Raw genomic sequence first — 13,326 nt, 5'->3', positions numbered from 1 at the left:
GGGTTGCCCCTTCTTGTCAAATAGCAAAATGTATTTTGTTGCTAGGTTTTGTCTACAGTGTGAGGACAGTGTGTTTTATTTATTACCACTACAGTAATGGAGCAGTTGTAAGCAGATCAGACATCTGTCAATGGTATGCTGCCATTCAGTGAGCTGTTAACATTGCAGTTACCAGAACAGGTGCAGGGTTCAGAGCACTATGCTCTGACTATATGTATTCCACCTGCACCGCTAACAAAAGTCTCCATCTCTTTTTATTTGAGGGCTACGTCAAACCACCAAACAAGAGGTAAGTCTAAACTCATCGGCCCTGTTTAGCAGGTGATATGAGATGTTTGTGCTGATATGCTGTGCTTGGATTCCACCACCGTGCATTATGTTTGAATATCTCATCTTTGGGCTCATCTGTCTAGAGAACATTGCCCCAAATGTCTTTCATTGAGTTTTACATTTTCAGTCAAATGCAATATTGGAAACCTAACTTATGATGCCCACAGTCTCAAAAATTACCCAGGGGTCTTTTATTTGTAATTTCTCCAAGTGTTACAGTGTCTAATCTTGGGATGTATTTGCTAGAAACATCCAGTAATGTAAAGACTGGCGGATTGTTTTCTGCCTGTGAATGAGTTTCCTTAAGATGAAATGTCTTCTGGAAGCACTGCACATTGTTTGGACCCGGCCTTTTAAGATCACTGATGACGTTTTTCCTTCCTGAGATAGTGTCAACACACACCTGTATAGTCCGACACTACTGCTTTGTTCACAGTGATGAATAATTAACCAAGTTCAGTGTCTGGTTGCCACTTTCCCTGTTAAACACCAAGGATGCAGGTTTCCCTTGACAGGCTCGACAGCCACAGAAGCTTAATTATTTTTTCTTGACAGAATAACTGTACAGTTTTGTTTTTCCACCTCCTCTAACATTTACCAGAAACATTTGGTCTTATCTGATTGGGGCACCTGCTTCCACAAGTCTGCTGTACTTCTCAAATTGGTTGTAGTTAACTTTAAGAGAGATGAGATTGCCTCTTTAACCCTTTACAATATACATTTACTGTCACCTTGAAAATGCTTACGTTATCCAATGGATGGTGTCCTTGTGGCAGTTAAAGGGTTAAAAAGGTCCACACAAATAGGTAGCATTTATGTAATTTGTTACCCTCTTATTATTATAGTTTTTATTCCACAGCCCAACACAGCAAACATGTAACTTTTATTCACACCCCAACATGCCGTTCAGAACTGACCAATAATCCATAACAATAATCTGTTTGGGTTACAGAAAAATTTGGACCAGAGAAAAACATACAGCTAATTGTTTATACTCTTGACAACAGAGTCTACACATCCTCCCATTGGGGGAAACTCAGGAATTATTGTCATATCTAAGGTTTAATGCCCAGGAGTCTCTTTGAAACACACTCAAAACTGCTTTTTTTTTTTTTTTTTTTTTTACAGTGTGATTAATTTCTTTACTTGTTTTTAATGGGTTCTCTCTCTCTTTGACAACACAGCCAAATGACTGATATCAAGTAAAGCAAGAAACAGGCAAGGAAATCATAATGATACGCCACAACTGTAAACACAACCATCAAGGAGGCATACAGCAATGTCTTGGAGACCTTGTCGCAAGAAAATAAGTCTTTCCGCCTCCACTCAGTTCGGTGTAAGCTCTCGTGTGTATTGGCTCTGGCCTCAGCAGCTGTTTTCACGTCCTCATCCGTCTCCAGAGGGCTGCTGTGCTGCTGTTCTTCGTCCAGAGCTTCACTGATGGACGGCATGGATGTTGATGGCACTTTGCCTCGGCTTATGGAGGGCCTCTTGCGTGCTGTGAACCCCGCCTCTCTGATCTTGTCCGTGGGGACCTGCGGTGCCCTCAGGCAGTGCACGTACAACCGCAGTTCTTCGTCTGAGTCCGACTCTGCCGAAGCGCTGTCCGGTTCCTCCGCTGAATCGCACATACCACCTTTGGCAGTAAGGTGCTTTGTGTCCGTGCTTGATTGGTCATCCTTCTTGCTTTGAACCTCCTCCTCCTCCTCATCGGACCGAAGGGTGTCCGTCTGGATGGACGCAAATTGCCTCTCATTTGGACAGTTCTTCGCTACTCTGCTCAYTAGAGTAGATAAATCATCTTCAACCTTGGTTTGTGTAATGTCTGTCCTTATTTTAAAAGACCCTGGTTCATCCTCGTTGTTTTGCACAGTCATGTCTGAGTCTGCATCTGTAACTACAAGCTCTTCTGCTTCACTAACTGGGATTATTATATCCTGCTTCAGGTCTGTTACCATCTTTCCCTCTTCCTCTCTGAGCCTTGCTTTTTCCATACTCATCCATTGTCTCTCTGCCTCATTCTGCTGCACTGCTACTTCTTGCAATTCTGTTTTGTCTACTTGAGTACTTTCTGTTCCATCTGTCTTTATGGCCTTAACCTGCTTGAATTCCTCTCCTAAGCCTGCCTCACTCTCTAACACCACAGCAATGTGTACCTTGACCTCTGTCGTTTCCTCTACTTTCCCCTCAGTTTCATTGGTCTCTGTCTTTAAATGTAGCAGCTCCCTTTCTTCTTCATTTGATGAAACACAGTTTTCCTCCTCTTCAACCATCTTTTCCCAGTTTTTCTCCTCTGCAATGTCTATTAAAAGGAAATCCTCATCTTGTTTTAAGAAAGAGGAGACCATTTCACATTCCCTTGTTTCTTCCACAACATTTTGATGATTGTGTCTTCCAGGCATATCGGCATGGCGTTCATTGTTACTTCTAACGTCATTTATGATGGATTGAGTGACTTCATACATTTCCTTGATCTCACCAGTGTTGCTTTCATTACCTTCAGCTTTTGTTTCTTTTGCATCTTCTTGAGTTTCCGAAGATGCAGCTAGAGATACAAGATTTGTTCTCTCTGGTTCACAAAGATAGACAAGACTATTCAGGCAACCTTTGCTGTCAGTCAGATTGGTATTCAAGTCATCGAATATCTGTAGAAGTTTATCTTTCACCAAAGCAGTTTTCCTACTTCCATTTTCCTTGCAGACCTCTGCGCTCTCACAATTCTTCTCTTGAACACCATTGACCAGTAAGTCGACCCCTTCGTCTATGTGCTCTAGCATAAACCAAAACTCTTTGAAATCCTCTTTACTTTCATCCTTTGTGAGTGTTTCCTCTACCTTCGCTGAACTGAGGGAAGACTTTTGCTCTGTTGACTGACACTGTGGTGCTGAATAGGCCAATATTTCCTCCTGTGCTTCTGTCTGGGATTGGACAATCTCAAACGGCACATTGTCTTCCACAGGACATTGTTGACCCAAAGACTGGTTACATTTCTTTTCCATCTCAGTTGGATTCTCCACAATTTCCAAATGCTTTGGGATCTTATTCGAGGTCTTTTTTTCTTCAGTGGTTGGACCGACCAGTTTGACAGACAAGCTTTCATCACTGGATCCCTGACAGCTGGTCAGATCCCCCTGCACTTTGCCCATGTTGCTCTGGGTGCTAACTGGAACAATGCCACAAGTCTGTGTGGGTTCAGAGGGAAGGCTGAAGACTCCAGTATTTACAAGGTTTTCAGCTGACACCCTCTGAAATGCCTGGCAGTACAGTGGGGCAACCACTGTGCCGAATGTGAAACTGTCGCACTGACTAATGAGGGTTTCGCTCCTTGTTGTTGCTGAGTTGTTAGAGCCCGCTAAACTCACGTCTCCATCCTGATTTGTGGTGACAAACTTGCTGATATTTTGCTGTTCTTCAGGTGCGGGCTCACCGTCTGAATCCAGGGGGTTGTTCGAGGCATCTGGAGCACTCTCGCCTCGCGCTAATACAGCCAGGTCAGATTTCACTTGCTTGGTGGATGTCTGGTCATGTGCTTCTTCAAGAGCCTCAAAAACTAACTGAGGAGATTCTGACTTAACTTGTCCCTCATTAAACGGCTGCGAACCGACAACACTGTCTCCTGGGGTTTCTTCGCAAGTTACTTGCTTTGTTTCTGGGGGGGTTTCGTCTTTGCCAGCGTCATTCGCTCCTCCATCTCTCTGGGTGTAGTAGTCCATCAGTCTGGCCGTCCGAGCTGCTTGTCTTTGCCTTCTTCTGCTGCTGTTCTGTTTGTTCTCCATCTGCCGTCAACAGGGAGGATAGATTCATTTTAGCGCCAGCTCACACATACTTACAGTAACTTGCACATCTGGCGTGAACATTTCTACATTTGTCACATTATAACCATGAATTTCAGTATATTTCATATGGAATTTATTCGGTACACCAGTACAAAGTAATGCATAATTGTGAAGTTGAAAGAAGATTTTGCAGATACAATCTGAAAAGTGTATTTTGCTTTCCGAGTTAACCTGCTGTATTCAACTCCCTTTAAATAAAACCCATCCATCCATCCATCCATTTTCTTGCACCCTTTTTCCCTCAGTGGGGTCGGGAGGGGTGCTGGTGCCCATCTCCAGCCAACGTTTCGGGCGAGAGGCAGGGTACACCCTGGACAGGTCGCCAGTCTGTCGCAGGGCAACACAGAGACACACAGGACACACGACCATGCACACACACACTCATACCTAGGGGCAATTTGGAGAGGCCAATTAACCTGACAGTCATGTTTTTGGACTGTGGGAGGAAACCGGAGTACCTGGAGAAAACCCACGCATACACAGGGAGAACATGCAAACTCCATGCAGAAAGACCCCAGGCCGGGAATCGAACCCAGAACCTTCTTGCTGCAAGGCAACAGCTCTACCAACTGTGCCACTGTGCAGCCATTGTAAAACCCATTGTAACCAAATGTCTTTAAAACACACACAATAAGACCTAAGTCTCAAATCTCCGCCTGGATATTTTTGTTTATTTAAACTGTGTGCAGTTCTTTAAATGTCCTGTGAGTGTATATATATTTGCCCATCTATCCATAACAACTGGAACTTTCAATATCTAGCCAGTTATTTTTGCAGTTTACCGTATATTAAAATAGTGACCATCAGATTCACTTCCTGCTACGACGGGGTTGAAATTACCATAATAACCCGAGATTGCTGGAAAGCGCAACGTCTCCCCATTTAGAAACCGTTGGAATTTTTCAGACAGCGCTACGTGTGGCGATATTACGGTACTGCAAATTTGGCTGGATCGTCACCAATCCCTTCGTTCTAGAAGGGTTAATAGAGACTGCCTATGGGTAATTTGATCTCAGTATTGATCCAACTGTTCGAGAACATGTGAATAAACGCAATCATGAAGAACAAAGAACACAGGTCAGACAGTAGGAAGTGGATGGGGCATAACACAACATCATGGAAAGAGTATGTTGAAACTTTCACAAAATGGAAGGCCACCTAACCTGACAGGATGAGCAAGGCTAATATCTACAAATCTACAGTCCACTATTACTGTAAGTCCTGAGAATGTCTGTTGGCAGTTTGATACCTGCATGTAGGCGACGTAGCAAACATGTGAAAAAGAAGGTGCTCTGGTCAGATGAGACCAAAACATAAAATTTTGTCCTCCAACCATGTGTCTCAGAAAACCATCTCCTTTAACACACATTCCCACAGAAGATTACGGAGTTGGCAGCAACACATTGTGCTGAAGCTTTTTGTCTGACAGCACAGGAAAGATCACTCAGCGTGGTGTTATCACATAAGTTCAAGTTTTGATTTCAACAGGAAAAAAGGTTGGCATTGTTTCTAAGCAGTCAGTTTACAGTAAAAAGAATAAAGATGAGTTGGCATTTATTGCTACATGTTGTAGTGAAATGCTTGAGCTAAGTGACAAGTTATTAGCTGTGAGAAAATGAGAAACGGATGAAGTGCAAACAGCAAGTACAAAGTGTCCTGACGTGCGTTATGTTACGCCGGTGGCACTCAAGATGGTGTCACGTGACATTCCCACAGAAAGAGCAACCGAGGTCAGGTTAAGTTCTCTGTTCCTCATGTGCTCCCTTTCCTTCCTAAAAATACCTCAGAGGTTTAAAGATGTATTTGCTTTTAGACTGTGCAAAATTCAAATAGATAAATTTATATATAAAAGAAAAGAGAAAATGTGACACTCACCAGAAGTTTCTCTCCCTCTCGGGTCGAAGTTGTTGATTGTCCTTCAAAGGTTTTCATAGGTCCCCGGACAGACTCATCTGGAGAACAGAGACATTTTGTTCAAACATTTTGGTCCGACATTGAGGACTTTGTCCTTATTTCACTCTCAACAAAGTAAAAAAAAAACAAGAAATAGTCACCTGTAGACATATTTTCCTGAGATGAAGCTGGTTGTGATGAAATGTTTTCCACAGTGGAGACGCTCTGACTGCGAATCGATCAAATTTAAACCAGGTCACACTCAGTTTGGGTCTTTCCTTCTGCTTCATGTTCTTTTGTATTGAAAATATCACCAATCAACACAATGAGAGAACACGAGGAGACTTTATGTAATGTTATTATTGTCTTTTCATTTTATGGGGAGGGTATTTTTATTATTTGTGTCAAACCTGGGGGAAATATTGAGCCGAAACCATTTCTAACCAAGGAATTCTACATTGTGGAGATTGATGACTCTTTCAAGCCAGTCACACTAGCAAAAATACTCACTAAAATAACACCAGTTTGGATTAAAATGGCTTGGTTACTCATCCTCAACTTCTAAAAGTGAAAAAAAACAAACGACCAAGAGTGTGCAGTTAGAGTGATTAAATAAGGCTAGTTACATTCAAAGTTGAACTTGTGCTGCTCTTAGTGAAAACCTAACCAACGAACCAGGCATATCCCTTACCTGACGGTCTTCAGGCAGCTTTTCTTGGTCGCTTTTTCCCTCTGTGGTTTCTCTGTCCCCACTTTCATGCCGCGTTGGCAGGAGAGCACGTAGTTTCTGTTGTTATTGTTAGCCCAGAATGTCCCCATGGGAGTTTCGTACCGCAGACAAAAGTCGACCCTGACTCCCTGATCCCCGAAAGGTGGCCCCAAGGTAAGCTTAAACGAGAAGCTGTCCATCACTCCATCGCTGGAGCCGGGGACATACTCTGCCAGAAGGTCAAAGTGGGTGGCCCACCTGTCCAAAGAGGTTCTTACGTAGACAGACTTGTTGTAGGAGATGTTGAGAACGCGGACCACTCCTTTAAGTATCGTGGTCCCTGGAAGTAGCCCGATAGTTTCCAGTTCTACTTTCTGACTCAACACTTTGGCAAGCACCTCTTCAGAAGGCAGTGGAAGGGAGAAAGTCTGAGGCAAGAGGTGGTATTCCACTGAATCTTTACCCTGGACAACTACGGAGTTGCTTCCCGGTAGTTTGGGTACGTCCCACGTGTCAAACTCCTTCACTTGCACCAGACTGAGGCCCTTGGCATCGGCGAACGACACCCTTCGGGAACTGCAGTAGGGAGGTTCGGAATCCGAGTCCTCGTCCGAGAACGAGCTCCTTCTGGATGGGATGGGAGAGGATTTAGGTCTGAAACCGACAACTAAGTCGCCCTCATCTTCGTCTGGGTCCAAGCCGGCGAGGCCCGGGACGGCCAGGTAGTTACAGGCCTCGGAAAGTCTTAGCCGCCCTGCAAACTCCATGAAGCTCCACAGTGAGTGTCAGCAGGAAACTGCAATGTTGCTCCTTCTGCCAGCTGACCTTCGACATGCTCTGACTTAACAGACAGAGTCCAGTTACAGATGACATTGTTGCTATGGCCAACACTATTAATAGGCCAGAAGGGACATAAAATATGTACAGTAGTCTTAAGCTCAAAAGTTGGATCTGATGTCCGCTTCTTTCTTTCATCCTAAGGGAATTAACAAATATAAACTACTTTTAGTCACTTTTTTTGGTAAAACATCACCAGTGACTAAAGTTTGAGGGTTTTTTTTCTTATGTAACCACTGTAATTGCTCCCAGGTGAGGTAAATGATAGCGCGGGAATTACCACATCAGCTATTTCAGTGTTGTTGCCCCAGTGGGTCACAAAAAGTTTAGGGCTATGGAAACAATAATTTCATACGGTGTACTCCTTAAAAGAGCTATTTTTCCCCTCTCCAATATAACTCACCAATTTTAATCCAGTCAATATTCCTCTTAGCCTCTCCCCTTTCACAGAGAGGACATAGTTTCTTACATCCGTGTCAGCAGCTTGAAGGTGAAATTCTGACATGGAGAGGCAGAGATTCTCACCGTTCAATATAGCTGTCATGTAAATAAGACACACTGGTAGTTACGGTAACAATGTATCTCCCTCTGAGCATGTGCATGTCATTAAATCAGTCACCCACACAATACTCTACAACCCCAGTCATTGAATAAGATACTGCAGTCTGCTTGCATAAAGTGCAATTACATCATGCGCAAGGTGCAGTGTAGTTTTAAAGGGGGATTGTATTTACTTTATTATCCATAAATTTTTTCTGGTCCCATGTGAAAAATTATTTGCTTACTAAACCTAATAATTGGCTGTGCCACAATTGGTGTGTTTGAGATAAAAGTCAAGAAGTTACTTTGCATCACTATGGAGGAGTTCTGGACCACTCTTGTTTGTAGACTAACTTGTTTCTGGTGATGCAATGCCATCTCAGTTTGGATTTAAGTCCAAACGTCATCTCTGTCAGGAAGTCCCACTGGCAAGGTCAGGATCATTGTCGTGAAAGACCCAAGTGTGCTTGAGCTCAGGGTCACAAACTTTTGGGTGTGTACATTCATTTTGATAATATTCATGTAGCATAAATTATTGTGAAGTAATGGATCATAATGTATCATAACATAACGTAAAGTAACTTAAAGTAAAATAATGTAACGTAAAGCAAAGTAACGTAAAGTAACATGAAGTAATAACGTGAAGTCACATGAAGTAACATAAAGTAATGCAGCACAGCAAAATGTAAAGTAAGGTAACGTATTGTAAAGTAATGTAACGTAATGTAATGTAAAGTAACATGAAGTAATAACGTGAAGTAACGTGAAGTAACGTGAAGTAACGTGAAGTAACGTAAAGTAGCGTAAAGCAAGGCAACGTGAAGTAACGTAAAGTAATGTAGTATAACATCAAGTAGCGTAAAGCAAAGCAGCATGAAGTTACCTATTGTTAACTAGCGTAACATAAAGTGACGTAACGTAAAATGACGTAACGTAAAGTGACGTAACGCAAAGTGACGTAACGCAAAGTGACGTAACGCAAAGTGACGTAACGTAACATTAAGTAACAACATGTCAAGTAACAAAGTAAAGTAACATAAGGTAATGAAGTAATAATGTAACCTGACCTAACAGAATGTAATGGAAATAAGCATAGATTAAAGTAACTTAATGTAAAATAATGTAAGGTAATCCAGTGTAATGTAACATGGTGTATAGTAAAGTAAAGTAACTTAAGATAACATAGTGCAAAGTAAAGCATTGTAAAATAACATTAAGTAGTGTAAGATTAATTAATTTAGTGTAAAGTATAGCAGTAAAAGGTAAAGTAAAATATAATAGAGTAGAGGTAACTTTCCTGTGGTTCCTTGTTTTTGTTCGCTCAAATTTAAAGGGAGGTCCAGATGCGGGAAATAGCACGCTAAAACCAAAAGTTATTTAAAAGTTTAGCTCTGTGAAGGACAAAAAAGACATAAAATGAATAATTAAATCCTTCTGTTTATATTTGCTGGTGCCACTGCAGACAAACCCCAAGTTATTAAAGGTATAAAGATATACCGTCTTCCATTTATCCACAATCTAAAACTAAACTTTGGAGGTATGTTTGGTGCAAAAACTATTTGTGCCTTGTAAATGTGAACTTGAACCCTTATTTAGTCTTCGTAGATGTACTTGATGTGCCGTTTCAAACGAGAGCAGTCGCAGTTGTAAACAGGTCTTTGATAACACTTTGACAGCTGTGTTTTTATGGAGCTCTTGTTTTGTTTTTGTTTCTTTCCTCTTTCTTTCTTTGCATAGTTTCCAGAAAATGCAGCTGAACAAAGTTATAAACAGCCCTACTGGTCCGCACTAAAAGGCTGATCATTCCCAGAAAAATCGGGGGTGGGGGGAACGTTATTACTTGCAAACAAGTTTTATTAGTGCAGATCAAGCAGCTGCAATGAGTAAAAATCATAACAATGTAAACAGGCTGTTTCAATTCGATTCCCTCTCCGTTTGCATCAGCCTGGATCGAATATGGGGTGATGCTGAGCCGAGGAGGCAGAATCTAGAGAGCTGAAACATTTTTCTCATCTGGTTCCACGTCTCCTGTCCTCGCTGGTGTTCGGTGAGCGATGCGGTGACTCCTCCCCACCTCAGGTAGACTCCCAACTCCACCAGATGTCTCCTTCCCTCAGTCCAAACCTGCATCGCTTGGAGTCACCGTCTCTGTCTGGCTCCCACAGTAACGGTACGTAGCTTTTGTTTAATATTTAATACTTTTAAAAAAGAAACCAAAAAAGTTCAGAAGTTTTGTTCAGCGTTTGGTTTAGACTGTGGGATTTAAATGAGTAATTTGTTACTGGAAATGACAAGCAGTTTGCCTCAGCATGAGGAAGAAAGAGAAACAGGAACATCTGTAGGAGTTTATCACCTTCATGCATGAAAGATGTGAATCGATTCCTTACACTGTGTGGAGTTATTGGTAAAATTATCAAATGTATATTGTTCATTAAATGCCATATTAATGGTTACTTATTTGGGTCAAAATGTTTCTAAATGTATTAAACAAGTCAATATTTATTTATTTATTTATTTATTTATTTATTTATTTATTTATTTATTTATTTTTTGCTAATCCACTCTCTCTTTCAGGGCTATAAATTGCGCTTTAAGCTTTAAATAAAGTCTGAGGCTTAAAGAGCCAGAGGCGATTTCTTCAACACCTTCTTGAAAAGTGACACTGCAGGTTCCTAAAATAAACATCTCGTCTTGTTCTCGGAACAAAGAAGAAGTGATTCCACCGGGACTCTGAGTCTGAATCTTACAGCCTATTATTTACTGTTGATGGGGGAGCATTTATTCTTTGATTTTTAAAGGACTTGTGCTGAGATGCCCGAGTCTCCTCTGAGTCCCTCGGCAGCCCGTCAAACTCCAGCCAGCAGCCTGCTCAGCCACGCGGACGCAGGAGCGGGGGAGGCAGCGGCTAATGGGGACTCCTGCAGCGGAGTGAGGGTGCAAAGCTGCCAGAGCCTCCTCCACAAACAGGTATCCTCACGGAGTGTTTTCAGTAAAATTCTCTTCTTGATGGGTCGGAAACGGCAATGTGAAGAGACGGGATGCAGGCTGGAGTTCTGCGGACAGACCAAATTAGAACTAGATCAACTTTGCAGATCGATCCAAAATATCGATAACATCGATACCAAGTATAAATATCAACTTTGATTCGATACTAGCGTGCTAAGATCAGTACTTTTGTCTCAGATTCCTTCTTGAGATATTTTATATTTGTAAAGTAGTTTCTCAACTTTAATTTTTTTTTTGTTTTGATTTGCTCTCAATTTGTGTATTTTTTTGCACACTGTTCAATTAGGAAAAAATGCACAAAAATTTGTTTTGTTTTTCTATTGTTTCCATTTTTAATGCTAACATGTCATTCAAGTACATGTGCACATTTTGTACATATTCTGTCAAAAAAACAACCTCAAAGCAAAAACCATAAAAAAGCCTACAGGTCAGAAGTTTAGTATTTTATTAAAAACATAAATAATAAAAAGTATAGATATCGGCGATACTTGGTATCAAATCAATGCTAAATTTGAAATATTGCACATCTCTAGCGTGAAAGGCTAAAAATCAAACTGATGCAGCAAAACAATTTTACGGTTCTCCGTCATATTTTTGTTCCTGTAGAAAAACAACCTGCTCTACAGCCTTTCTCATGTATGTATATATTTTTTAAAATTACCTTTTTTTTAAATTGTAGCTTTCAAAACGTTTACTGTATGAGAAGAATTAGCTGTATCAGCACTTTTCCCCTTTTTTTTGTCAGCCTGAGGACTAGAAAACAGTAATGTAGAGTCATTACGTTACAATGTACTCAGCTTAACTTCACCTGCTTACCAGAAATAGAAACAAAAAAAAGAAAAACACACAGAAGAAACCCAAAAATTTAGAAAATGTGAAAATAAACACTAAGAAGAAAAATAAAAAGGGTGTGATTTTATAAATGACAGCAAAAATTAAAAAAGTGTTTGGAACTGACACCAGATGTAACCGTAGTCACATTTACAGTATAACTTTTAGAAAGAGGATAAAACAGATTTACAGGATGTGAGTAAAAAACAAAGCTGTTTTTTTAATCTGACGAAGCACCAAGAAGGTCCACAGAGTTCGATCTACCTGTGTGAATCTAGTTGGCTTCGGGTAAATTTGTGTTCATTTCATGTCATTTTGTTGCAAAAGTGAAATAACCGGGACGACATTGAGTAGGATGAAAATAAATGTAGCTTCTTTAAACTGCATCTTCGTTTTTGAACAGTTGAGAGCAAACTGACGTTTTCAACTCTTGGTGAGACCAAGTCGCACAATCTGACGCTCGATAGTCTTAATCTATTTAAACATCTGATCTTAAATGAAAAGCTGAACTGTACGCCGAGTCGAGTGGCCCATTTTGCTGAAATTGTCCAGAACGTTTTTTTTTGCTTTGGTTTCTGGTTTCAGCCACATGGGAGGAGATCAGTCAGTCATTTGTCACTCAATCACCAAGTTTACAGGTCAGTTATTATTCTGGAGGTGTTTGCGTTTATTAATAGCCATACACTCCTATTAGGAGCCACAACCAGCATGAAATTATGGCACTAATTAGGTCGGCCCGTCTCCCGCCTCATTTGGGGTCAGCGGCGCCGTCCGGCATGATGATGTTTCACAAAGCTGTCCGCTATCCTGACATGTAATTGGAAAGATTCCCGCTTGATTACGTCCATTACTGAAACTCCTGACTTCTCTCTGCAGATCGTGGTTTGTGTGTGTGTGTGTTTTTTTTTAATCCAGTCTTTCTTCATCTTCGAGGTGTTCCTGGCCATGATGGCTCCTCAGCAGCTGCAGCAGCTGCTGCCGCCCGGCCAGCTGCAGCAGCTGCAGGCTCTGATTCGCCACAAGCAGCAAGCCCTCCTGCTCCAGCAGGTACGTTTGGCGCGCGCACGGCTTTGTCACAAACCGAGCGTGGAGATGACAGGGGAGCGTTCGTTTCGCGGTAACGTTTGTAATTCGAATTGGCAGAAAATAGATTGCAAATATTGCAGCAGAGCTAGTTGGAGTCATCCCAGGGTGAAAGTTTAGAAGTGTTTTTAAGTCCTTAAAAAATTAAGTTTTCCATACAGATGAAATGAATTATGCATGTTAAAGTGAATGCTAGTTAAATATAATTCAGCTAGAATGTTGGTATATTATGACACTTTTTTAAAAACTAAGTGATATGAT

The 13,326-nt window shown here is 41.3% G+C and overlaps 2 protein-coding genes across 5 annotated transcripts in view; one reads left to right on the top strand and one right to left on the bottom strand.

Moving 5' to 3' along the window:
* Positions 1 to 1,137: 1,137 nt before the first annotated feature.
* LOC103465926 (uncharacterized) lies at positions 1,138 to 7,545 on the bottom strand. The gene is made up of 4 exons (XM_008411156.1): positions 6,751 to 7,545; positions 6,221 to 6,288; positions 6,042 to 6,118; positions 1,138 to 4,106 (listed from the first exon to the last, which is right to left on the bottom strand). The coding sequence occupies exons 1-4, from the start codon at positions 7,533 to 7,535 to the stop codon at positions 1,473 to 1,475; spliced, it is 3,564 nt and encodes a 1,187-aa protein (XP_008409378.1). The 5' UTR covers positions 7,536 to 7,545; the 3' UTR covers positions 1,138 to 1,472.
* Positions 7,457 to 13,326, top strand: part of LOC103465927 (forkhead box protein P1-like) — a 17,802-nt gene continuing 11,932 nt past the window's right edge. For 3 of the 4 annotated variants that reach the window (XM_008411159.1, XM_008411158.1, XM_008411157.1), the window contains exons 1-4: positions 7,457 to 7,546; positions 10,090 to 10,315; positions 10,944 to 11,112; positions 12,916 to 13,029. In XM_008411159.1, the coding sequence (XP_008409381.1) occupies positions 10,957 to 11,112; positions 12,916 to 13,029 (270 nt within the window). In that variant the 5' untranslated portion in view covers positions 7,457 to 7,546; positions 10,090 to 10,315; positions 10,944 to 10,956. The remainder of the gene's footprint in view (positions 7,547 to 10,089; positions 10,316 to 10,943; positions 11,113 to 12,915; positions 13,030 to 13,326) is intronic. The other variant, XM_017305069.1, reaches the window with a different exon arrangement.

Source organism: Poecilia reticulata, linkage group LG6, assembly GCF_000633615.1.
Source record: "Poecilia reticulata strain Guanapo linkage group LG6, Guppy_female_1.0+MT, whole genome shotgun sequence".
Lineage (NCBI taxonomy): Eukaryota > Metazoa > Chordata > Actinopteri > Cyprinodontiformes > Poeciliidae > Poecilia > Poecilia reticulata.
This window is presented reverse-complemented; position numbering and strand designations above follow the sequence as displayed.